The 24,428-nt window shown below is 44.0% G+C and overlaps 2 protein-coding genes across 5 annotated transcripts in view; one reads left to right on the forward strand and one right to left on the reverse strand.

Annotated features, from left to right (window-relative positions):
• Positions 1-3,647, reverse strand: part of RANBP10 (RAN binding protein 10) — a 54,382-nt gene extending 50,735 nt beyond the window's left edge. For both annotated transcript variants that reach the window (XM_081920331.1, XM_081920330.1), the window contains exons 1-2: positions 3,515-3,647; positions 2,524-2,635 (exon numbers count right to left, since the gene is read on the reverse strand). The gene's annotated coding sequence lies outside the window, so the exon portion shown is untranslated. The remainder of the gene's footprint in view (positions 1-2,523; positions 2,636-3,514) is intronic.
• On the forward strand, positions 3,576-24,037 carry TSNAXIP1 (translin associated factor X interacting protein 1). Of its 3 annotated transcripts, none has more exons than XM_081920313.1 (18): positions 3,576-3,706; positions 4,556-4,844; positions 6,177-6,203; positions 7,670-7,760; positions 8,532-8,629; positions 10,978-11,107; positions 11,502-11,595; positions 11,880-12,076; positions 12,802-12,937; positions 13,948-14,117; positions 15,282-15,441; positions 16,046-16,176; positions 18,257-18,385; positions 19,413-19,574; positions 19,952-20,061; positions 20,620-20,743; positions 21,867-21,973; positions 23,710-24,037. In XM_081920313.1, exons 2-18 carry the CDS (start codon positions 4,816-4,818, stop codon positions 23,969-23,971), a joined length of 2,157 nt encoding a protein of 718 aa, XP_081776439.1. In that variant the 5' UTR covers positions 3,576-3,706; positions 4,556-4,815; the 3' UTR covers positions 23,972-24,037. The 3 variants fall into 3 exon arrangements, with proteins under 3 accessions (XP_081776439.1, XP_081776438.1, XP_081776437.1); XM_081920312.1 differs by lacking the exon at positions 3,576-3,706 and adding an exon at positions 3,856-3,967; XM_081920311.1 differs by lacking the exons at positions 3,576-3,706; positions 4,556-4,844 and adding an exon at positions 4,906-4,980.
• Positions 24,038-24,428: the final 391 nt, after the last annotated feature.

Consider the following 24,428-nt stretch of genomic DNA (forward strand, 5'->3'; position numbering starts at 1 on the left):
TAATGCTGCTTCAGTCTTCATGAAGTAGGCAAGATGCACCCTGAACTTAAAAATAGAAATGGCGTCTCCACATGCAGACCCACACAAAATATAGCCAAAATTAATGCCTGGTAATTGCACTTTCCGCAGGCCTGTAACCCAAAAGTACAAGTGGTTTTTATTTTAGTTCTCCAGTTTGAAGGATAAATAAGCATGACTAAATGGTAACAAAAATGAGTGTCTTCTGAACAAAAACAGACCATATATACCACAGGAGTTGTTTTACTGGATGTTTTTGAAGCTCTTGTGGAATGATGGCATCAAAAAAAACCACCAAGGAAATTCTGTCCTAGGACACATTGCTCCATGCTCCATATTTGGTTAGCCAAGTGAAAATTAATTAATACACCCAGTCTGAACCCCAAAGAGACTGAAATTAGTTGCAGGTGAAATACTTCTCTAAGGCCTAGAAAACACACTTGGTGGTCCAGGATGAAGATATCTGCATAACTTAGTTTCCAATATTTTTGGAAAGCAGACCTCTGCTTTCCCAAGTTCATCACCAGGCCTCCCACCCTTAGCTGCGTTGGAATCCCCAACTGTGCCTTTTCAACAGGACTCACAAACAAAGCAAAATCCCATATCCACCACTCTTTGGACAAAGACAGTCCAAAGGAAGCAATGAGAGTCCCATTCTTATACAAGAAGCTATATGTCAGATTGCACCTTAGTACTCTGATTATAAATTTCATACAATATAAGAGGATGGCTTGGCTAAATACCATACCAATGCCTCCACTAGCAGCTTCTTCTGGGCATAGCTAATAAGGTATAAATCACTGCTCCCCAAAGGATATTTGGTTAAGAATCTAAACATTATCTACCTCCACTGGTCATCAATTGTCTATATGGAACCCTAAAAATGGAGCCTCTGGTACAACTTATTTAATTATTTATATACCACCTCTCTCTTCCAAGGAGTTCAATATGGTATACATGTTTCTCCTCTTCCCCATTTCATCCTCACAACAATCCTGTGAGGTAGGTTAGGCTAAGAGATGGTGACTGGTCCAAGGAGACCCAGTGAGCTCCATGACTGAGAAGAGATTTGAACCCTGGTCTTAGCAATGCCCAGAGTAAACAGATACTTCAAGAGTAGCTGGTATCTGATTTCTCACTTCAGCAACTGAAACAATGACACAAAAAAATTCTACTGGAGTACCAGAGGGAGGAAACAGTATTTAGAAGAGGTTTTTTGAGTCTCCACACCCATGTTGTGACATTGGAATTATAAAGATGTGGTGCCCACAGATATATCACCACACCCAACAAACAGTTGTAACTATTTGTCAAATGTAAGTCACCAAAGTCCACCTCCCTTTGCTAAGCTCTTATTTCCTTTCTCTCCAAGTTATCAACTGTTCAATGTACAAACACAATTTCTGGCAAAGCAAATGAAGAAATTTCTTAGAAGAGTTCTATGTTTGGCTGTGGCCTCTTTTTTTCAGCACCTTCATCTTTGAAAAAACCCTTTTTGCTCATTATTAAGAGTTCAATACCTCAAAGCTACTTGTTGTAAAGTATGCTTTGGATAGCAAGTTGCTTTGGGTTGCCCTCAGCAAGATATAGTGACTAATAAATTTAAATAATAATAACATGCAAGAAAGAAGACAATAAGACTCTCCCGGATTCAAGTCTATGGCCTATGTGGTATCACATGGAAAAAGATTTTCTAATGCTGCTTTAACAGATGAAAGCTGCCATTTTCCTATTGATCAGAGATTACTGAACTGCAATTCCAACTATCCTGTAGATTTAATGGACCATCCATGCTCTCATTTTCCTCATGACCATAAAACTACCTAGCATGTCACCCATATATTTTGTCTTGAGCAAATACAAAAAGAGAATTCTTATACACATTTTTGATAGTACAAACAGAATAGCACTTTCTTCCGCTCCACTCAGCTATGTGGATTCTTCTCCTCCACATCCATTACAGTCACTGCCATATTGGATTTCAGTCCCAACACACTAACAAGCCACACTGGAATTTTAAGACGTCTGCTTGGTATAATTATCCATAACAGCCAGCAAAGGGAGCAGCATAATAAGCATGCCTCATCTAGGTCTATATTACTGGCTTGGCATTTGATGGCAGGAAGTCAAACCGGTTTTTTTTTCCTTGAACTGGAGTTGAACCTGAATCACAGCTGTATCCTCCCAACTGAACCTGAATCCAAACCAAAGACCTGGCTCAGTTCCCTATTTTAAAATTAAAACTAGTGCAACATCCTACATTTGGGGCTGCATAGACACATTAGGTTTTACCTATCTGAATCACACTCAGAGTAGAAGTAATGGACCTAAATTAGTCATGTCCATTAATTTCAGTGGATCTAAGTATGAGTTTGATATAATCCATATGGCTCCCCCCACATACAAAGCATCCCTATCTAGTTGAAGTGTATGCGGTGAGATTTGTTCCAAACCCTCTAAAAAGAAAGACAAACTGTCCAAGAGGCATTAGAAGAACACACTTACCCATCTCTACCTTTACTGACTATCTTCACTTCAAAGTAATAAATACCACAGGCCGCAGGGATAGGATGGGTAGCCCTGACTGAAGCAGCATCCTTGTGATTTTTTCCATGTCCTGCAAAAAAACCCAAGAACATATATAGGAAAGGGGGAAAGGGGTGAGTGAGGTTCCGGGCCCTTTTACTCCTCAGTGACAGCTGTCAGACTAGAACACAGACTTTAAAAGAGCCAGAATCATTCTGCACAGAAACCCTTCAGATGATGCTTGGTTGACAAAGCAGTGGGCCCCTGCACTGCACCACGGGGGGGGGGGGGGAGGACGAGGAAACAGCATGCATGGTTATGTCTCTTCCTTTGTCAGTTCTCATGAAAAGACAACAAGAAATATAGGCACTAGGGCCCTATTTGGGGGCAAACAGATCAGCACTCCAAATTCCAGGGAAGGCACAAAAGAATTATTTTCTGCCATGATCATGTAAACAATAATCTGGCTGTCTGCTGTTGGGAAAGGCTCGTGCCAACCCCACACAGCTATCAGGACAGGGAGGAAATCACCTTCTGCCTGCTTCACAGGAACTGCGCTGACCCCTGGAGAGATCCCATCGCTGGCAGCGCAACAGGCAAGTTCAATTAAGTCAGGTCGAGCCAAGCCCCAAACCTACCCGCGCTCCGGATCCTCAAACAGCGCCCCAGGAGAACTGCCCTTTGGCAGGGTCTTCGATGGATCAGGTCCCCCCGAAACCCCTCAGATGCGACAAGGGCCCGTTGCCACCTCACTCCCCTCCTGAAACCCTCCTGCCGATCCTCAACGCCTTCTCCCCGAAGCGTTTTTTCCACCCAGTCACCATCTTCGCCTCTCTCTCCTTCACACCCACCGCTCATCACCTTCAGAGGGTGACCCCCCAACAGCCCCAGGCCTTCGCCCCAAGCGCCCCCGCCCGGAATCTTCTCCCCCCTCAGCGCGTCTCCCCCCGCCGCCTTCCCCACCCCCTACCTTTGTAGTGGACGCGCAGGTTGCCCTGGGAGAGGCCGATGTAGTTGTACTTGTCCTTGGGGCTCCAGGCGCGCGGCAGCGGCGTCTCGGCCTGGTTTACAGCCGGGTAGAGACGTCGGAGCCGCTGGCTCAGCTCCTGCTCCTCCGGGGGAGGCGGCGGCGGCGGCGGCGGCAGCACCGAGTCTCCCCCAGGTGAGCTCGCTGCACCCGCGTCCGCCATCTTGGATACACTATTGTGTCAGAAGGAGGGGAGCGGGACCTGTTTCCCTGGCTGTCCAATGGGACGCGGGCTCGGCCACAATGGAGCCGAAGGGCGCGATGGGAAATCGAGTCCGAGCGCCACCTCTGGACTGGGTCAAAACAGGTGGCGAGTGACTACAAGTTCCGAGGAACACTGCACAAGAGGGCCCGCCCACTCCTGGCACCGCTGAGCCCGCCGGGATAATGAGTATAGTAAGGACTCCGCGGGACAGTCCAGGAGATTTCTCACCTTTCAGAACTCTTAAGCCGGGCCGGGCGGGGCGGGGGAGCCCCATACAGTAAACATGCCCGGAGTTGGGCAAGACGGCTGCAGTCCTTTGCATGCTTAACGTAAGCGCCAGTGAGTAAAGCGAGATTCACTTCTGAATAAAAATGCATAGGATCATCCAGGCCAGCTATAAACTAGTGGCAGAAAAGGGAGATGGACGGACAAATAGATTGGTACTTCTACCCAGTGACGGCAGTTACACAAATACGCAACGTACACCGTGTCACGCATGCATCTCGTTAAGAAAAGTGACACCAGCCTCACCACTGTCCCAAAGCACAAGCTCGCTTTTTATATAAGGGACTAGTTTCAGACACACAGGATCGAGCCCTTCACGCGCTGGAAAGCGGCGTTTAGAGAAGCAAAAAGAAAATAAACGGTGTGCGTGTGTTTGCGTGGGCGCGCGAGCCAAATAGGACGCGTCACGACTAGCTCATTTAACCTGTAGCACCTCCTGAACGGCTCAGGAGTCACGGCACGGCTAGCAAACTTTCCCCTGTGCCTTCCCACAGGACGACTGCATTCTATCAGCATCCTGGAGCCCAACGTCACTACTACCACCACCCGTCGGACTAAGCCAGCTACCCGCGCTACATAGCCGGGCACAGGCTTGAAATCCTCTGGGAAAACAGCTTTCGAGTCGTGCGTTATTCTCTCAAGCGCCTCTGGAGGGCGCTGCGGCCTCAGTCTAGACAGCAGGTGGCGGTGGTTGCCATGGCGACCGAGTGTAAACATCCTCTGCAGGCGCCGTTCCTCTACCCTCCTCGCAGCCATGAAGAGTAGCGCCTCGACCTTTGTGCGGTGAGTCCATCAGGAAGGAGACGGGTTTGGGAGGGAGTGGCCGGGAAAGGCCATTCTGGAAATATATCCTTAATCCCAGAGAGATGGAGATCACTTGCGCTTGCTCCAAGAAAAGGCATTTCGCACATGAGGCGAGGCATGTTCTTTCTGACGATTTCTTTGGCGAGCTTAGCAACATACTGTACTTGAAAGCTGCTTTCGAGCAGGTCAGCCTCTTCGTCTACCAAACCAGCCTTCCCCAACCTGGTGCTCTCCGGATGGTTTGGACTACAGCGTGTTCTGGCAGGGGCTGCTGGGAGTTGTAGTCCAAAACATGGAGGACACTAGTATGTTGAAGGTTGTACTGGCCCAGTGCCTTCTGCTCTGACTGGCACTGGCTCTCCAGGGTCTAAGACAAAGTTCTCCCTGGTGAGGATGAAGGAGAAATCTGATTCAGTTTGCATTTAAAGGCAAAGCTACCTAATTCACACTTTCCAAAACAATATGTAAACCAGCATCTCATAGGGTAAGTGCAGAGACTTTTCACCAGGTACAGTTCAGCCCTGATCATTTTAATCAACATTAGATGTAAACCATAGGTAGGCAAACTAAGGCGCAGGGGCTGGATCTGGCCCAATTGCCTTCTAAATCCGGCCCGCGGATGGTCTGGGAATCAGCGTGTTTTTACATGAGTAGAATGTGTCCTTTTATTTAAAATGCATCTCTGAGTTATTTGTGGGGCATAGAAATTTGTTCTCCCCCCCCCCCAAAAAAAAATAGTGCGGTCCCCCACAAGGTCTGAGGGACAGTGGACCGGCCCTCTGCTGAAAAAGTTTGCTGACCCCTGAACGATATTACTCATGTGCTGTACAGTATGGAGATTATTATATGTTTTTCGGTATGGAGGCAAACCTTCTAGTTTACAATATACTTCCCAAGACATTTGGCAAAGGATGAGATAGTGCCCCTCCATTTGAAGTCAGGTGGACTGGTAGTTGTGTATTACTTCAACACTAGTGATAGGACAACATCCTCCATCGCACATGAGTGTAGGAGACTAACAGCTCAGCACTCTAAGACCTTACCACCACACCCTGCTCCCCAATATTTGCTGCCTGAGTCAAGTACCTCAATCTAACTAATGGTAGGACTAGCTCTGGTGACCTTTAGTATCTGAGTGTTTTAGGCAGTTGGGCAAATCTATATGTACGGACAAAGTTTCCTGCTTTTGACTGTTGTCCTTCTTGGAATACGGTGGCAAAGACACTTTTGCTGATTAAATAACTAGACTTTGGTAGGATTCAGCAGCATCTTGTAGTCATACAATAATGCTTTTTTCTCTTTTTATTTCAGGGTCAGTAGTCAGGACTCTGATAAAAGGTATTGCAATAAAATAGAAGAGTTAATTACTTAAATTAGCTTTGTGGTTGCAGTAAGAACTGTGGCTTTGACATTTCTTACTACAGGTTTGCCACATATTTGGTCTTGAGGATTACATTCACTGGCAGCTAGTGGGCTGCACACACATGTACCATCTCTGTTCTCTCATGCACACTGACACAGGCAGGCAGGCAGGCAGGGGCTTGGAGTAGGTAGGAGGCACCCCATAACTGCTCACTACCTAGCTACTTCCTCCATAGTTCCCAGCACCAGTTGAGCAGCAGGAAAGGAGGAGTCACACTCTGGACAGAGATATCTGCCCATCACCTCATAACTTTTCACTGCCCAGCAGATGTGCTGGCAAATGTGCTCTCTTCAGCCTGCCAAGCAACTGTTTCAGGGAGCTGTGGAAGACATGCATGCAAATGCTTCAAATGTAGGGCAGATGGGTTGGATGAAATGGCCTTGTGGGCCAAATGAGGAGGCTTGGCAGGCCTGATGACAGTGGACGCTCTGGTTGCGAATGTGATCCGTGCGGGAGGCACATTCGCAACCCGCAGCGCCACATCTGTGCACATGCGGGTCGCGATTTGGCGCTTATGCGCAAAGCATGATTTAGTGCTTCTGCATGTGCGAGTGCCGAAACCCGGAAGTAACCCGTTCCGATACTTCCGGGTTCAGTAGGGTGCACAACCTGAAAACGTGCAACCTGAAGTGTCTGTAACCCGAGGTATGACTGTATATGCTTTAAATGTGTGCTGTGTACACAGCTTTATGGAGCAATCCTATATTCGAGCTACACTGGCTGATGGGCCATAGGATTTGGTGAAAACCCAGCTACATTGGTGGATTCAATATATGTCTGTGGCATGAAAAACACACCACGGGAACATTCCATATACATCAGTGGAACACTATCTCTCTTTGCTGGTAGAATGGCTCTGCCATAGAGTATTTTACTGGCATACCTGTTCCACTAGCATATCTGCATTGGAATCATTGAATCTGATGTTCCACCTGCAAAGCAGGGCTTCTGCCACATCCTATAGACCCTCAAATAGCATGCCCTTAATATCCTGGTTAGTAAACTACCTGACATGAAATCAAAATTCCCAGTTTTGGACACAATAGGGAACTCTGCTTTAAACATACCAGGATCTGTGTGCCAAAGCTTTTGTGCAATAGGAGGAAGAGAGGAGTACATGAGCCCCGTGCCTACTTGTGGCTTCATTAAAAAAAGAAGTGATGTTACACCTGAGCCTTGGGATGCAGGAATTTGACACTGAAAGATATCAGACATAGCAACTGAGGAGTTTGTTCCTAATAGCTGGTTGATTTGTGTTAACAGCCTTTCCTTTGAAATGCAGTAAGGAGGCCCTGGATTGAAAGAAATGACATTGCTCATTCTCATTTTGACTTGAGTTCCTCCATAGAACTGCAATTTCCCCTTCTTACCAATTATCCAGGGTCTCATTCCTGAAATGCAATCAGAATCTAAATTGTCAAGAAAAATTACCTGATCTGAAGGAATCATTTCAGAAGAAAAGAAAATCTCTGGTGAGTTTGAGCAGATCAGGCATGACAATGCTCACCCCTTGCTAATTTGTAAGTTGCTTTGGGTCACTATTGTAGGGAAAGTGACAATTCAATATAAAAACAACAGTGGTGGTGCCAGGCCTTCTGATCTCAGCAGTCTGCTAACTACTTCAGCTATCCTAGGGCTGCCACATGGCTAGAGGTCTAGGCAAGAAGGATGCTCTGATGCCCTCCCTTTGTAAAGTAAGAAAAGCAAGAGTCTGTTTCACCCTGAGCAAGAGGGGCCCAAGAGGAAAGGACTAACAGTACTAACAGTACTATTCTGATAAGGCTTATTCCTAGGCAGTGCTTTTTCTGGGGGTACACAGGGGTACGCATACCCCTAAATATTTTGTGAATCTAAGTTTGGCCTCATTGAGGGGCAGTATTTCAATATGATTAGGAAAATGAAAGTACCCCTAAACATTGTTTTATAGGAAAAAAAGCACTGTTCCTAAGTAAGTGGAGTAAGGAGTAAGGATTACATCCTAAGTCTTGGATTTATTCTCTTCCCTTGTTGGGTGACTGGTTGTTGTTAAAGGAGCTGAACCATTCCTATGCTGAATGCCAGAAGTACAGGTGTGATCATGTTTACAATAAAGGTCATACGTTTCGGTTCATATTAGCCGATGTCACTGGCTGGCGGCTGAAAACACTATTATGTTGGGAGGTCTGAAACGCACACCAATGGGTAGGATCCTGCTTGAAGGTCTGATTTGCCACTGCCCATAATCATAATCTATCACTTTTCAGAGCCACTCTAGCAGTCAGTTGTCTTCATGGCCTGCATACGCACCAGGACACATTATCTTGCAGAATCGAAAACCATGTACTACCTCTGAATGGCAAAGGTAGGAAGGATAAACATTGTACATTAAATGTGAAGTTTTCTGGGCTTCTCTGCATTGTAAACTGATATTGTATTTTTGCCAACTGTCATGGTTTCCTGCATAGAATCTAGGAACTGTAGTCTGGTAAAGATATCAAAATTTCTCATTAGGGGAGAAGCATATCCAGAATGGGTTTTCTCCTCCCACATGCTCAAGAGCAGGGGTGGGTAATCTCAGGCTCGTGTGCCAAATGTGGCCCCATAGTTCTCTTCATATGACCCTTGGGTAGGGTTGCCATATGTCCAGGAAATCCCAGACATGTCTTCTTTTGGGAGGCCAACATGCCCATCCAGGGGGATTTTTACATTTCAAAGCAGATGTCTGGGTTTTGTTTTTGGGATTTGGGCAGCGTGGGCTTGGGCTCATGCATGGGTGGCACAGGTGCAGGCTGCTCTGCATGCCGCAGCAACTTGCAGCCTAAGCCAGGGAAAGAGGTGTGTGGACATGGCAGTGGCCCTGCACACCTGCGCCTGTTGATATTTTCACCCCCTCCCATTGCAAGAATCTCCTGATCTGATGTTTTGAGAACTGCTCTTCTCTTCTTCCGCTCCTGACTGCCTGACTCTGTGTGTGGGGAGAGTCTTATCTATATAGTGACTAGATGGCTGAGTGGGAGCTGTAACACTCATGCAAGCCAGTAGTTCTTTAGTTTGTAGTAGCTATTAGAAACAGAAGAAGTTATGCTTCAGTACTTTAGTTCCTGAATCCAGGTCACCCTATTCATACACAAATACACTCTCAAGACAGGATTTGCAAGCAAAAAGACAATGGAAAGCCTTTCCCCATTTGCCTCCCTTACTGCAGAGGAATAGTCGAGGTCATTGGGAGAGTCAAAATGGCTTCAGGATTGCTATCCTATACTATTTCAGACACATAGGTCATATATTTAGATATGTGTGCATTTATGAGTATTCTATATGTGAGACCTTAAAATTCTTATAACACTGGTTACACATTCTATGGCTTTTTAAATGCATTTGTTGGGGGGGGATTACTGGTTTGTTTTTGTTTTTTATGTATTTTGTGTTCTCATTTTGTATTTTTATGTTGTGAACCACCCTGTGATCTTTGGATGAAGGATGGCATACAAATTTAATTAATAATAATAATGATGATGATGATGATGATGATGATGATATGAAGGCAGGTGATGAGTATTCTGCAGACAATCTTGGGGAGGGACTCAGCTGTCTAGGATAGACCCTGCCAGGGTGTGGGGAGGCTGAGGAACTGCTTGGGGAAGAGGATCCTGGCTTCTGATCGCCCCATCCCCTCTCCCTACCAGTCTTCCCAGCACACAGCATCTGCACAACTTCTGCCTGTTGCACCAACACTGGCTCAAGAGTCCCAAGAGGACACTGCTGCTCTGTCTGTTCTAGAGATGTTGGCAACAGCTCCTTCATTGCCTAGGTTATGGAGATGCCCAGGGGTGCCAAACTTGGATAAAATATTGGGGTTTTTTTCCAAGTAAGTCCTGGCCCCACATAATCTATCACATGATGGGGTGCACATATCATTTGAATACCAATGCCCATCAACTTGGGGGGGGCAGCCCCCTAAAATATTTTATGGGGGGGGCAAAGCCCCTTCGACCCCTAGGAGTTGGCTCCTATGGAGATGCCAGTGCAGGCATAACAGACAGTTCAGGCCCAGCCTTCCTGGAGGAGTTCCCAATTGCTTGCCCAGTTGAAGGAACAGTCCCCTTTACTGTGCTAAGTTGTGCCTGCCCATTCCTATGTAAGAGGGTTGTAGGGGTGTGTGTGTGTCATTTGTTGGATCAACATCTTAACTTGCCTAACCTTGCCTGCACCTGTTGCACCTCTTTACCCTTACCAACAGTTTACCCTGTAGCAATTTGAGTGCTAAAGGTTCCTATGTTGTTAAAATCAGAGTCCAAGTTCTTTATATGATGAGAGCCAGGACATTTTGTGTGGAGGAAGCCCCTCCGAGTTCCATTCCTTCTCTTCCTCAGCTTTCAGTGAGTGTTTCTGACAGGAGTTCCATATATGAATTGTCATGAGGACATTTTGGGAACCATAGTTTAATTAAATATTGAGACTTGTATTAAATATTCCCAACACCTTCTCAGAACTCCCAAGGCTCTCTGAGAAGAAGAAACAGCTGTCTTTTGAGATGTGACCACCAAGAGCCGTTTTACATCTCTGTGAGTGCTGTTTGTGACTTTGTACTGAATTTCCATTCTGAAATGCAGATATTTTGGATCATATTACAGTTACAACAATGCACAAAAATGTACGGTATATCAAAATGTGAACATGTGTATAAAGATTCATTTTCTTGTCTTTCAGCATCAACAAAGAGCAGCTTCCTCTTTCCATACCAAAACCACGCTACCTCGAAGATCTGGAATCCCATTTGAGGAGAGAGCTGCAAGCACTTGACCTTACTAAAGGGAAAGTTCAGGAACTTAAACTCCAGGTCTGAGTAATAAACTCTGCTCTAATTTTACAATCTTGAGTGTGGACACATTTATTTAGCCCACCAAGATTTTTCTCAAAGGAAAAGGGGTTATGCAGAAGCCTCATATAACCAGTGCTGACTTGGGGATAGGTTTTAATGGGTAGGAGAGGATATATTAATTGCAATTTATCCAACAGCCACACAGAACACAGAACTGGTGTCAGTTCCCCTGACTGAGCATCTCCTTAAAATACCATGTAAGCAATCTAATAGCTGTCAAAGTAAGATACACATCCTTGTTTAATAAAGGATTATATCTCATTGCTGGTTATCATGTCTAGATATAGAATATATTCAATTAACAGGATTTATAGTAGTACTGTTGCCATCCCCTCCCTTTTTCTCTCATTAGCCCTATAGAGAAGTATTTGAGTTCTTCATGGAAGAATTCAGAACCTACAAGCCTTTGTTGGCTTCTATCAAGAAAGAGTATGAACTGACTATAGGTAAGAGAGCATCAATTATTTTATACCAGATGTAATTCTGAACAAGCAAATTTGCTTAGCTATAGTGGATCAGAGGCCAAACAGTAGGTAAACAGTAGACTTCACCACTAAAAATGAATACACGAACTGTTTATTAACTCCCTTCTAATGAGGACAAGACATTGAAAACAGACAAAAGATTTCCGACAAAACCCACACATTTTACTTTTTTTAGTTTAAAAAGGAACCTTCATGGGTCCTGGAAACTTTAAGTAACTTCGGAACCTGACTTTTATGACATTTAGCATATCTGAAAGAGAAGATCTACTCCCTGGAGTCAGTGAATGCCATTCTGGTCACAGCCTCTGATCAATGTACTCGGCAAATCCTGGCCTTTCAGGAGCAAGAGAAAATACAAATTGCAAAGCTGAAGGATGAGAGGATCTACTTACTGAAGCTTATTGACAAAATGAAGGAGGAGAAATATTCTTTAGAAACCCAGGTGAGACAGACGCCTCCCCATCTACACTTTAATCAACTATGACTCAAGAATCTGATCTTGCATCCTGTTTATTAAAATAGAAAACACAAGTCAGTTTAGGAGTTTTTGCAAAAACTACCCTTATGCTTTAAGGTGTATCAGTTGAGGTTGTCTGACATCAGGAGATAACAATAGCAAGTTCTGTGCTTTGGCTGATGAAGCCATTGTTCTGGTTAAAAAAACAAAAAACAGTGGCGCTCTGGTCCATTTCTGCTGCACCACACCCCCTGGGTTCCAGGTAGCTTTGACTGGGACTGTTCTGTCATTGTTCACAGAATAGTTTTGTAGGAGTCTTTTCATAGGATAGTTTGAGGGCAAGATTCCTACATAGTCCATTAGGTGGTAGAAGTTCTAGAATCCTTTGGACAGCTAAATTTGGTACTACTACCACTCTTCCCAAAGTAGATAAATTTTGCAGGTAGCTGCATTGTTCTAATGGACCAACACAGCTGCCTTCAATTTTAGAAATACAGTTTGTTAGCTTCCTTCCATGACGCACACATTTGACAGCACTGCATCATACAGTGTCACTTCAGAAGTTATCACCTCCTTGGCCCATCAAGGGTACTTGCTGGTTGGCTGTAGAGAGATCACAGTACTTGCTTCCACTGCTGAGGCTGCAGCCACTGACAAAGTGAGCTTGTCACACCAGTGATTAGCGGTTTCCTCTGCCTTACATCACATAGGTGGCTAAGATGCGGAAGGCGGTGGCAGAGGAATACCTCCGTTACCTGAATGAGTCTGATGCCCGCAAGCTGCTACTTATAGATCTCAATGAAATGTACCGTCTGAAGGAAGAAATGAAGTTTGCCCAAATCCAAGGTAGAAGATGTAGTTTTCCCAGTAATGGGTAGCTTCTACATAAGGTGGGCTGAAGATTCTTCTTCAGGTGGGAAACTGGAATGCAATGTAGGGGTGGCTAATATATGTCCCAAATATGTCCTCCCTGCTTGCTATCAGAAGATGGAGTCATTTCCTGTCTCAGATCAACCTGCCTCACAGGACGATTGTGATATATGGCTTCCTGAGTTCTTTGGAGAGAGTGCTGGATAAAAATGTCAATTAACACACACGTTTAGCAATTATAAATGGATGATGCAGGAGAGAGGAGCAGGACTGGGCCTCCAGGAGGGTATATCAGGATCCATGGCATACAGGCTCTCCCTCCCTGCTGCAGGGTCAAAAAATTGCCCCACCAAGACTGCTGTTAGGAAATGGAAGAACTCAGCCACTGAGACCATAGCAGGGGATGGGGAAGGCGGGGTGGAAATGAGCCAGGGACTGATGACTAACCTTTCTCCATAGTACTGATCTTGCAAATGGCTCCTACAGTAGTTTTTTTTTACATTTTAAAAATATGCAGTTGCTTTAATGTAACATTGCTTTGCCCCCTAGTTTAACCTAGACTAGCCTGGCTAAACATTTCTCCCCAGTGGCGTAGCGTGGGGGGTGCAGGGGGGGGGCCGGCCGCACCGGGCGCAACATCTGGGGGTTAGGGTTAGGGTGCGCAAATCTACGGGTTAGGGGGTGCAAATTACTTGCCTTGCCCCGGGTGCTGACAACCCACGCTATGCCACTGTTTCTCCCTCTTTCCTTGACTTTTTCAGCCCATTATGTAGTCAGTGGAATTTTTCTGCTTAGCATCACGTAGAAATGTCAAGTCAGTTGATCTGTGTTATCTTATTGTCCTGAGGCAGCCTTTGCAGGAGCAATCAATAGATACTGCCATATTGGGGGGTAGGGTGGGGGAATCTCACCCTAATGGAGAAGAGTAACTTAAGCATAATTTCCAGTGGCAACTTTGGGCCTGTCTGAACCATTTTCTCTTAAAGATGAAAAGGGGGAAGATTCGGTGAAGCTGACGCTCGCTTTAAAGGTAGCACGACACGACCTCACCAAAGCCCAAGTGGAGCTGAACACTATGAAGGCAAACTATGGAGACGTAGTGCCCAGAAGAGAGTTTGAGTTGCAGGAACACAAATGTAATGAATTGACTGAAAAGGTAACCAAAGGCTATTTTGAGTCCTACTGACGCTCCAAGGTTGGCTGGTTCTCCATTATTTGAGGAGGGTTTTCAGAGTGGGATCTCCTCCCATTTGCTCTAGAGTAGTATTGGAGAACCTCTCACCCATCGGCCTAATTAGGCCATTGGGCTTGCCCTATTTGGCCTGCAAAACTGTTTTGGACAGCCACACCCGCCTGTGAGTTTCGTCTGATGTCATATCACATCAGGCATCTAACACGTGAATCCGTGGTGCCAAATTAAAAACAAAGAAATGGGAGCTCACGCTGAAGTGCATTCCCAGTTATTTCTTTTTGCTGCTTGAATTTTGCACTTTTAAAATTTGACACCTTTTTCTGTTGCCCTGAATTTAATCTTTGCAGCCCCCATTTGAATTATTTTTGAGTTCAAGCTGGGGCTTCAAAAGTAGAAAAGAAGAATCCATAGCACAGTATGCCCCCTCCCCAGTTCTCCTATTGCAGTCACAGCTTGCAGTTTGGGTCACCTGACATCATACGTTCTACAAGTGAGTGGCTATCATGAATAGCTGGCCACTTCTGAATCTGGGCCTCAGAATCTGGGCCTCAGAATTGGGGCCCATTTCCTCACCCTTATTAGAAGCAGGGTTTAATTATTCAAAGCAAGACTCCTTTATGTGTGGAAGAGGTTTCTCCTAATCACGCTCCTGTTTTCTCAGTGATATGGTGATTTTCTCTGGAATGTCTTTTAATTCCCAATTTAGCATTTATGACAGGGATTTTAATGTTCTGACAGGAATTCCTTGACAAGCACTTAAAGCAACCCACACACCTGTAGGCTGTCTATCTACTATTTTAACATCTTATTTATATACCACTTAATCATCCAGAAAATGTAAGAAGTCTATGTAGAATGTAGAATATTCATTTAAAAACATTAATAAAATTTAACATCAAGAACAAATACACCCCCCCACACATGTGCATGTGTGTGTAAAATCAGAAGATGTTAAAATGTATATAATCAAATTGTATGAGTAGGATTGCCTAAAGGAGCAAGCAAAACTAATGGGTGCTAAAACAATACAGGAAAGGTGCTTGCCTAATATCAAAGGGCAGGGAGTTCCAGAGAATAGATGCATGCCTTGCCACATATTTACTTGTGTCCTTTGGCCTTGCCTTTCAGATGACAATTCTTCAAAAAGACTTTGATGATCTCCAAGAAGAATATGACACAATGCTGGACATACACAAGCAAGTTTCTGAGGAACGGGACAAATTCTATAATGACCTCATCAATGTCCAGCGGTCCTCCACACCGCGGCCTAGCTGGGAAAAATGTGCAGGTACTTTTTGTTGTTGTTGCTGCTGTTGTGGTTGTTGTTGGTGTTGTCTTTATATGCCCAGGACAAGTACACAGTAATATTACACAATGAACAACAGAAAACATCAAAAGGTCTAAAAATTATAAATCTAAAGGAGTAATCTAATTAATCACAGTCAGCTCACCATGCCAACTGCTGGATCCCATATTTATTTATGCCTTAGAAAGCAGAGGTGTTACTGGTTACTTAAAGGACTTGGGGCAAAGTCCCATGAGATAAAAGTGCATAAAATCTGCATATGCTAATGTCTATTTATCAGAGCTGCCAGGTTGCCTCCAAGATTGAGGAAGCACAGCAGGGCGCACATGTGTGACTGGCTCTCTCTCCTGTTTCTTTTGATTAGTAAGTAGAATGTTTGCAGAGTTTATAAGCTACATCTTTTACTGACTATAAGCCACTTTTGGCAGGGATTTCTTTGTCTTTTATATAGCTCCTGGAATAATTTTACGTGCAACACTCATTACAACAAATCTGATAACTAATTAAACTCTTATATAAAGTTCTCCTTCCAGCTGCATGAATTGCTTGGCCCTATCCAATACCTCACATCTTCTTGTTGTTGCAGATGTGATTGCTGATGGGGCTGAGCGCTGGAGTGCTTTGTCAGAGGGCAAAACTAGTGATCAGTTGGTAGACGTGCTTTTGGAAGAAATTGGTGCGGGACTTCTAAGAGAGAGGGACACCTTTGTGGCGCTGGTATGGCTGTGCTGGTTATTGTATCCATTGGGACTTTCACCTGCTTGTTCCTCATTTTGCAGAGAAGGTCAAGAGGAGTCTTGGTCTCCACCTCTCCAAGGGGCCTGGCCTCATTCCCAGCAACCTGGAGACCCTTTCCTTCCCTCTCTTGTGCTGAAGTGTGACAAGGGAAGAGAAGCAGTTCCTGCCTAAGAGATGAACAGTTTTCAAAATGTTCCATACTGAATCAGACAATCAGTTCCTCTAGCTCTGCATTCTCTACACTGCTGCTTTCCTGGGTTTCAGACAGGAATCTTTCACAGCCCTACCCAGAGATGCTGGGGATTGAACCAGGAACTTTCCCAGTGCAGAGCACAGGGAAATCACAACCTTCTCCCAAATGCAAGTGCTGCTTTCCACACCGACCCATTTCCTTAAAAACACCTGCACATTGCAGAAGATTCTTGGGCCATCTCCTTTTTTGTTTGTATTCCTTTCTTGCCTGAAAAAATAGTCAGTGAAAGCAAAATGGAACTGGAGGTGCCTTTCTCAAAATTTGCTATCTTTTACAATGGTACCTCTGGTTACGTACTTAATTCGTTCTGGAGGTCCATTCTTAACCTAAAACTGTTCTTGACCTGAAGCACTACTTTAGCTAATGGGGCCTCCCGCTGCTGCTGTGAAATTTCTGTTCTCATCCTGAAGCAAAGTTCTTAACCCGAGGTATTATTTCTGGGTTAGCGGAGTCTGTAACCTGAAGCGTATGTAACCTGAAGCGTATGTAACCTGAGGTACCACTGTATTTGCAAAAGGTTTATAAAGTGAGCCACTAACCATCTCTTGAGAGCAGGAATGGGGGTTTAATTTGATTCAGTTTGCCTTTAAAGGAGAGTCTCCCTACTTCATCCTTTCCAGAACAGGACATTTTCTGAAAAACAACCATCTTATCCTTTGAAATGCACAGTGCTCCAGATTTTTCAGTATCATTCTCCAGCCAAGTAAAGTGTACAAAAATGCACACTAGGGTAAAGTGTGCATTATGATGTATATATTTGTGAAAATAACACAAAAATAAATATATTAGGGGCCATTGCTTTGCAAAAATGTATCTATTAGGCAAAATTGCATATAAATATGTGCATAGTAGGATAAATCAAAATAAATTAAAATATTAATCAGTTTTCATGAGGCCTTAGAAATATTGCATTCCAATGAAAATGTGAAGAATTGTTAAGAATGGAAAGAACTGGAAACAGAGAGAACCAAATTGATAGATTTGTCCATCCCTCTTGGGGAATCAAATCATGTCAGGGCTAGCTTGCTAGATTTCATCCCCATGCAACCACAAAGCAAATGTTGGGCAAACCTCTATATCTCAGCCTAACCTCTCTCACAGGACTGATGTGAGGATAAATGTAAACCACTTTGAGGTTTTTGTTTAGAATCAAGCAGTGTATAAATTTTATGAAATAAAAATAATGAATGGGAGCAGGGGAGATACACAGTATGTATAAAACCCTCCTCTGGGGAAAATGGGATATGATGTAACAGATAAATCAGTCTTTCTGGGCAGAACCAAACTAATTATGATTGAAATCAACACAGTCCTGTCTTACTAAATTAGCCAAAATGTTGTGTTCTGATACTTTTCCGCAGCTGTTCAGAAGCTGTTTTGAAAGAAGAACACTACTTAGACTGCATCTGGCCAGTCCACCTCCCCCCCCCCCAGCATCTCAATGACATCAGGTTCACAGAATTTTAAATTAAACTATGCAGACAAAGGCACAAGAGTTTGCAGGTGCCAACAATCAGCTGTCCTCTCAGCTGCATCTTTACCAGCCATCTGGTGATGGGTGGGTAGATGCAGCTTGGCCAAAATGGCTTTGTGGGTTATATGTGGAGACCTGGTAGGCCTGCTTGCTAGCATTTTCCTTCTTTTCACTTGCATTGAAAGTGCAGTGGGTGTGTCGGTTTTGTGTCCTTGCACAGCACTCCAGGCACTTTATAAAGGCTTAAGTAATAGCAGCAGTAGGGACTCTGGCTTGTGTATTGATTTAAGAGTTTGGCTTTGTACAGGACTTAATACTGTTCCTCTCACTAGGGGAGAAGTGAGAAGGTCCCTGTGTACCTGAGGTGTGATGGTGTGGTTAGGAATAAGAAGCTGACCAAAAAGGAGATTGTGATCATTCTGAAGGAAATATGGAAAGAGAAAATTGCATCGGATCTACAGGTATCTTTGGATTTCCTTATGGGTGTGCTTGAGGCAACTGGAAACATAGGAAGCTGTTGTATCATGTCATACCATTGGCTATTGAGCTCAGTACTACCTACACTGACCAGCAGCAGCTGCCCATGGTTTCAGGCAGGGTGTCTTTCTTAACCCTTCCTGAAGATGCTGGGGACTGACTCTGGGATCTTGTGCTTGCATATTATTATTATTATTAGTAGTAGTAGTAGTGCAGTGGAACCTTGGTTCTCGAACTGCGCAGTTGACGAACAAATCGGCTCCCGAACGCTGAAAACTTGGAAGTAAGTGTTCCGAGTTTTTAACGTTTTTTGGAAGCCGAACGTCTGATGCGGCTGTTGGCTATTGTTTTTGGGGTACTTGCACCAATCAGAAGTCCCACCTTGGTTTTCGAACGTTTTGGGAGTCGAACAGATATCCGGAACGAATTAAGTTTGAGAACCAAGGTACCACTTGTAATAGTATGAACATTGGCCCCCAGTAGCAAATTGGCAACCAAGTCTCTGAGCAAAGATGTTACATGTTGACAGGATCTCAATCCCGTCAACAATCGTGCTGCAGCATTCTGCAACAACTGCAGCTTCTGCATAGCGCAGTGCAGTAATCTTGAAGTAATCAGTGCATGAACTACTATGGCCAAGCTTTCCCAGTCCAGGAAGAGACGTAGCTGTTGTAGCAGTCACAGCTGGTAAAAAGCGCTTCTAGCCACTGAGGCTGCCAGGACCTTGTGTGACAAAACTGGATCCAGAAGCATCCATAAGTATAGTTACCAATCCTGTGATTAGCCATGGGCGGCTGGTTGATTAACTTCAAAAAAGGAGAGGCCCAAACCTAGCTGAGCAGTTGGTACTACAAGTGATTTCAAGCCTATCTTCTTGATGAGGAATATTTTTTACTATGCAATTTAAAATTATTGGGAGGGAAGCCTTTTGTGATTCAAGCAGAAGCTGTAAAGAATCGCTCTCAACAGCTGAGAACTCTGTTCCAGAAACTGCATCTGTCTCTCTTGCAGAAAGGAAAACAATCCAGCCTTCCCGAGTTCTTCCTGAACTTCTTCCAGAAAAGGTATGGTGACGCTCCTGCTTTTGACTGGACTTACAGCGTCTATGAAAACATCAAGCTCTATAAATCGAATGAAGCTATGTCGTTATTTCATCAAATCCTGACTGGAGAGGTGAGCAGTCCTTCATCTCACTTAAAGTAGATCTACATAACCACGCACACACCCTACAGTAAATTCCAATCTACTTTTTTTCCTAACCCGCTATAAGAAGAAATTGTGTATTCCCCTTTCTTGCTCACAGTGGTTTTTTAGATCACATGTTCTTCACTTCGTCTGAGCAAGTTTCCCTGGTGCATGTGTTTTTCTTCTGAGAAATTCACCTGCAGTTGGAGTAAATTCAGCACTGAAGAATCTTTTTAATAATTTCAGCTGATTGAGATGTTCAGTAGTTGTGCTGATGGTCCATGCTACTGTTCTCCTTTCCTATTGCAGAATGAGTCAATGCTGGAGGGTGCTGTAGCCTAACTCTTCTACCTTCATTTCCCCAGCTGGATGAAGCAGTATACCACAGCCACCTCCAGGAACTTGCCAACCTCGTAAGGGAGGTGACAGCTGCTGATACCGCAAATACTGGCCAGCTGACATGCGACGAGTTCATGTAAGAGTTTGGAGCAAGGAGGTGTCATTTGCAGCCAGGTGCAAAGGAGCTGAGCAGAAGTGTACAGGGGTACCTCGGGTTAAGAAATTAATTCGTTCTGGAGGTCCGTTCTTAACCTGAAACTGTTCTTAACCTGAAGCACCACTTTAGCTAATGGGGCCTCCCGCTGCTGCCATGCTGCCGCAGCGTGATTTCTGTTCTCATCCTGAAGCAAAGTTCTTAACCCGAGGTACCATTTCTGGGTTAGCGGAGTCTGTAACCTGAAGCGCCTATAACCCGAGGTACCACTGTATATTTAATTTTAGCAAACTTAAACAGAATTGTTTTTCTCTGCATGGACAGCCTTGGAGTTTTATAGTACAGTATTCTGAATATATTTGAAAAGCAAGGAGTGAAGATGGGGCCCCTTCCTTTGGTACATTATGGTATGGGGAAATTCATAAAGTCACCTCCTCCTTCTCCTGAAACATCAGTATTTTAAAAAACAGCACACATACATAGTGCATGTACATATGAAACCAATACATAAGCTGAAGGGTTTTCTCTCTTCTCCTGTAGCCCTGCCCTGAGGGCAGCTTTTCCACTAAAGACCGAAGAATCTATCCAAGAGTTAGTTGTAGCTGCAGGCTACAAACCGGAGTATCCTGAAACCTCTCTTTCATACAAGCTCTTATTCATAGAGGTAGGTTTCTCCGCTCACAGCATAGAACCAGAAGCAATTAATTAGTTTTAGAAAAAAGGATGGCTGGGGGAACATGATTAGGTTTTTAAAATTATACATAGTAAAAATAGCATAAACAGAAGAGCTAATGAACTGGCCAAACTTCTTTGGGGAGAATATTTTTCTCTTTCTTTCTGCAAGACCAGTGAAATTTTGTTTGGAGATTGTACACTGCTTTGTGGACAAAGTTCAGTATACTTTTTTTAAAGATGGGCAATAAATTCAGTAAATTCTTTTTTTAAAAAATAGCTCTTTACACACCACCTCATTAGCTTATGGAGTTGACTGTCATAAGGTTATGTGAAGGGCCACTGTCTTAGATGGCTTTCAAAGGAGAGTAGGCACTTTAATAGAGGTGGGTTTATATTAGCTATGCTGCCTAAACAGACCTCCATGTTGAGACACTGTCCCTGACTAGCGGAAGAGGAACAATCAATGGGAGAAGGCCACAGCCTTACTGCATTTAGTTGGCCCCTGTGTGAAAGAATGCTGGACTAGATGGATTTTTAAATAAATTAAGCAGGTCTTCTGTTCACACTGCTTTGGGCTGCATTGTGCCTGTTTTTGTTTTTAAGTCACCGATGGAACTTCCTGAATTCATAGTGCACCAGTGGTGTTGTCGCAGAAGCTGAAGTCTTAACTTTGGCTCTTCCTTTGTTTTATCTATGACACCAAGCTAAAAAAACACTGGCTATCCATGGAGGGCAGGATCCAAGCAACTCCCCTGCCAATAGAGTAGGTAATTAAAGCTATATTGACAAACCCTAGGGGCAATGTAGCTTCTCCATACTAGCGGTTAAGAGCTTATCATATTCCAGAAACATGCAAATCAAAGCCTACAACTGAGTCTAATTGCTGTTTCAAAGTCTGAATGGCTGGACATGTTTGTTTCAAAAACAGCAATTAAGCATCCTGCTTAGATGTCCACTGGACAGTGGAAACTGGAGAGCTGTTTCCAGTTAATTTTCTAATGTTTGACAACTGCCTCCACTGACAGAAGGCAGATTATATGCTACCTCTCCCAACTCAGGGTGTTTATTGCATCAAACAAAGCCAGCCCGAAAATGATTGTTTACTCTTGCAGGATGAAGAAGGAAAAACAGAACCTTTTGTTAGGAAACTCAAGAAGCAATATGTGAATGAAAAAAGAGACTATATCCGTGAGATACAGGCTCAGTTAGGAACCTTGATGTGAGTATCAGCCTGAAAAGAATTGGATCCCGACTATCTTAATTGGAAATTAACTCATTGATTTCAATAGAAGCTATGATTAACTTGTCTCAATGGAATTCAAATTCACACTGCAGCTTCCATCTGCATGATTAAATTCAATTGGACTTACTCCTCAAATTATATGTATGGTATTATAGCCTTCATCTAGATCTAATCCCTGGTTGGTCGGACAGTTAATCTCTCTCCCTTTTTTGCCCCCTCTCACATACAAACGTGTGTGTGTGTGTGTGTGTGTGTGTGAGAGAGAGAGAGAGAGAGAGAGAGAGAGAGATGTGTGATGCTTTCCTTTTCATGAATTCCTTGCCACTTTAAAAAATAGAAAAAAGCTGTTAGCCAGGGCAGCAAGAGATCTCCTTAGAAGGACTATACATGCGATAAATGCAATTTTTCCGTCGGTATCAGGTCATCAGATGAGTCGTCAGCACCTGATACTTTCTGTCACCACTCAGTCCGTTTCCTGCATTCCTAAGGCAGACCTCTCTGCTTCAATGATTTCCAGTGGCTTTGCTCCTATTTTTCTTGATTCTGTTTTCCACTTTTAAAAAAATTAAAAATTGGCCCGTTTACCTTCCCAGACTGCCATATCACTCCAATGGCTGCCTCCCTTGGTTCCCACCCAAATTTTTCCTGCCTGCCATTTGTTCCTGCCTCTGCTCACCTCCACCCACACCCCAGGCTGTTTTTCTGCCATCCTAGCCTGCCAGTCTTTTTCTCATGGAGATAAATTTTTCGCCACTTATCATTTATTTCCAGGCCTGTTCCTTGGTGGTTGTGGTTCCAGCTGGGTCCTCTGTCCCTTAGGCAGCTGTGGTCCATCTGTCTTCATTTTGCCTTCCTTTTGTTCTTTGGAAGAAGTCTAACCAAATACTTCCACTTGACAAACTCCTAGTTTCGTTTCGCAAGACCTTGGGGAGGAAGGCTTCACCTGCTACTTCGGCTTGCTACCTGCAGGTCTCTATTTAACTTGCCTATGAGTGTCTCAAGCTTCCTGTCCCACTGAGCACATCATGGCTCATTTGCCACTAACACCTTGAGCTTTTGACATTTTCAGGGCTATAACCTTTGTTAAGCATTGTAAATTGGCAAGCGGAAAGTGTCACAAGTGGTTTTGCAGACCTAGGCAGCCTGGCGAGTCTACTCTACTGGGAATGTGGGCTTTGGTACATCCCATTTGATGGCCTGACACCCATGGAAAAGGGACCATTGGTCTCATCTGCAGGATGGTTTTCATGGGTGACACTGTCAGAACCATTCTCTGAACTAGGGGGACTACTGGTCTTCAATGCCTTTTTGGGGTTGTTTTTGTTGTTGCTTGTTTGTAGCTGTTACTTGTTGTGTGCCTCCTGTGTTTTACATCTTTCTGTTTTCCTGATCATGTCTGCTAGTGAGGTCCTGTGTTAGTCTGAGTGAGGATGGAAAGCAGTCATATATTTCTTCACTTGTGCATTTCCTGCTTTTTTATACTAAGGGGCACTGATGACCCATCTGACAGCCTGATACCCTTGAAAACCACCCTTCAAGTGAGACTAATGACCTGTTTTCTTAACTTCAAACTATGTACTGGTAGTGTGCAGGTCAGGATGCAGTAAACTTGGATATGTGATCAGCATTAAACCTGAATACCAGTTTTCTAATGTAGGCCATACTTACACATCAATGACTCTCATTGACTACTTTACCCTTTTTACATACAGGGAAGTGAGACCAGATGACTTGCGGGCAGCTTTCTGCATACTTGACCATGGTTTGTCAGAGCGAACCCTGGAGTCTTACATCTGTTATGCGTTCCAAGTTTCCAAAGAACAATTGGACCCTGCGGTCTCCATCCCCATAGAAGTACTGATGAAAAGGCTTAAGGCTGGAGATATCAGACGACAAGGAACTGTTATAGGAGATGCAAAGTATCAGCTCCAATCCCACGCTTTAGAAGAAACAGAAGCTCTTGTCAATATTTAAATTGGCCACACCCTATACCCACCGCTTCCAAGGGTAATTAGAGTAATAATTTTTACAGAATAGTAATGTAGAACAAAACTTTCCTCAAAGAGCTCTGGTGACAGCCCTGCTGGAGTATAGCCTTAGGTAATAGAGGGTTTGACTTCTTAGAGGCCGTGACCAAAGGGCTAAAAGTTGTTCACAACTGGCAGCATGCCTTGCTCCTCCATTAAGTCAAAGTGGCAGTTTACCCAACTATACATTGAAAGCTTGGGGATAAATGTTTTAGAAGATTCTTTACATCTACTTCCCTTGCTAGAATTTCTGTGAGATGAAAATAAAATGTTCTGTTTCTTTCTGGCACTTAAACCAGTATTTCCACTAAGCCTAGATCTGCTTTGTTATTGCAAAGACAGTTCATCAGGTGTTTGTGTAGCCTTCAGTGGAGCAAAATTTTATGCTATGAAGTTTAAGATGG

The sequence above is a fragment of the Podarcis melisellensis genome (genome assembly GCF_964234715.1).
Source record: "Podarcis melisellensis genome assembly, chromosome: 8".
NCBI lineage: Eukaryota > Metazoa > Chordata > Lepidosauria > Squamata > Lacertidae > Podarcis > Podarcis melisellensis.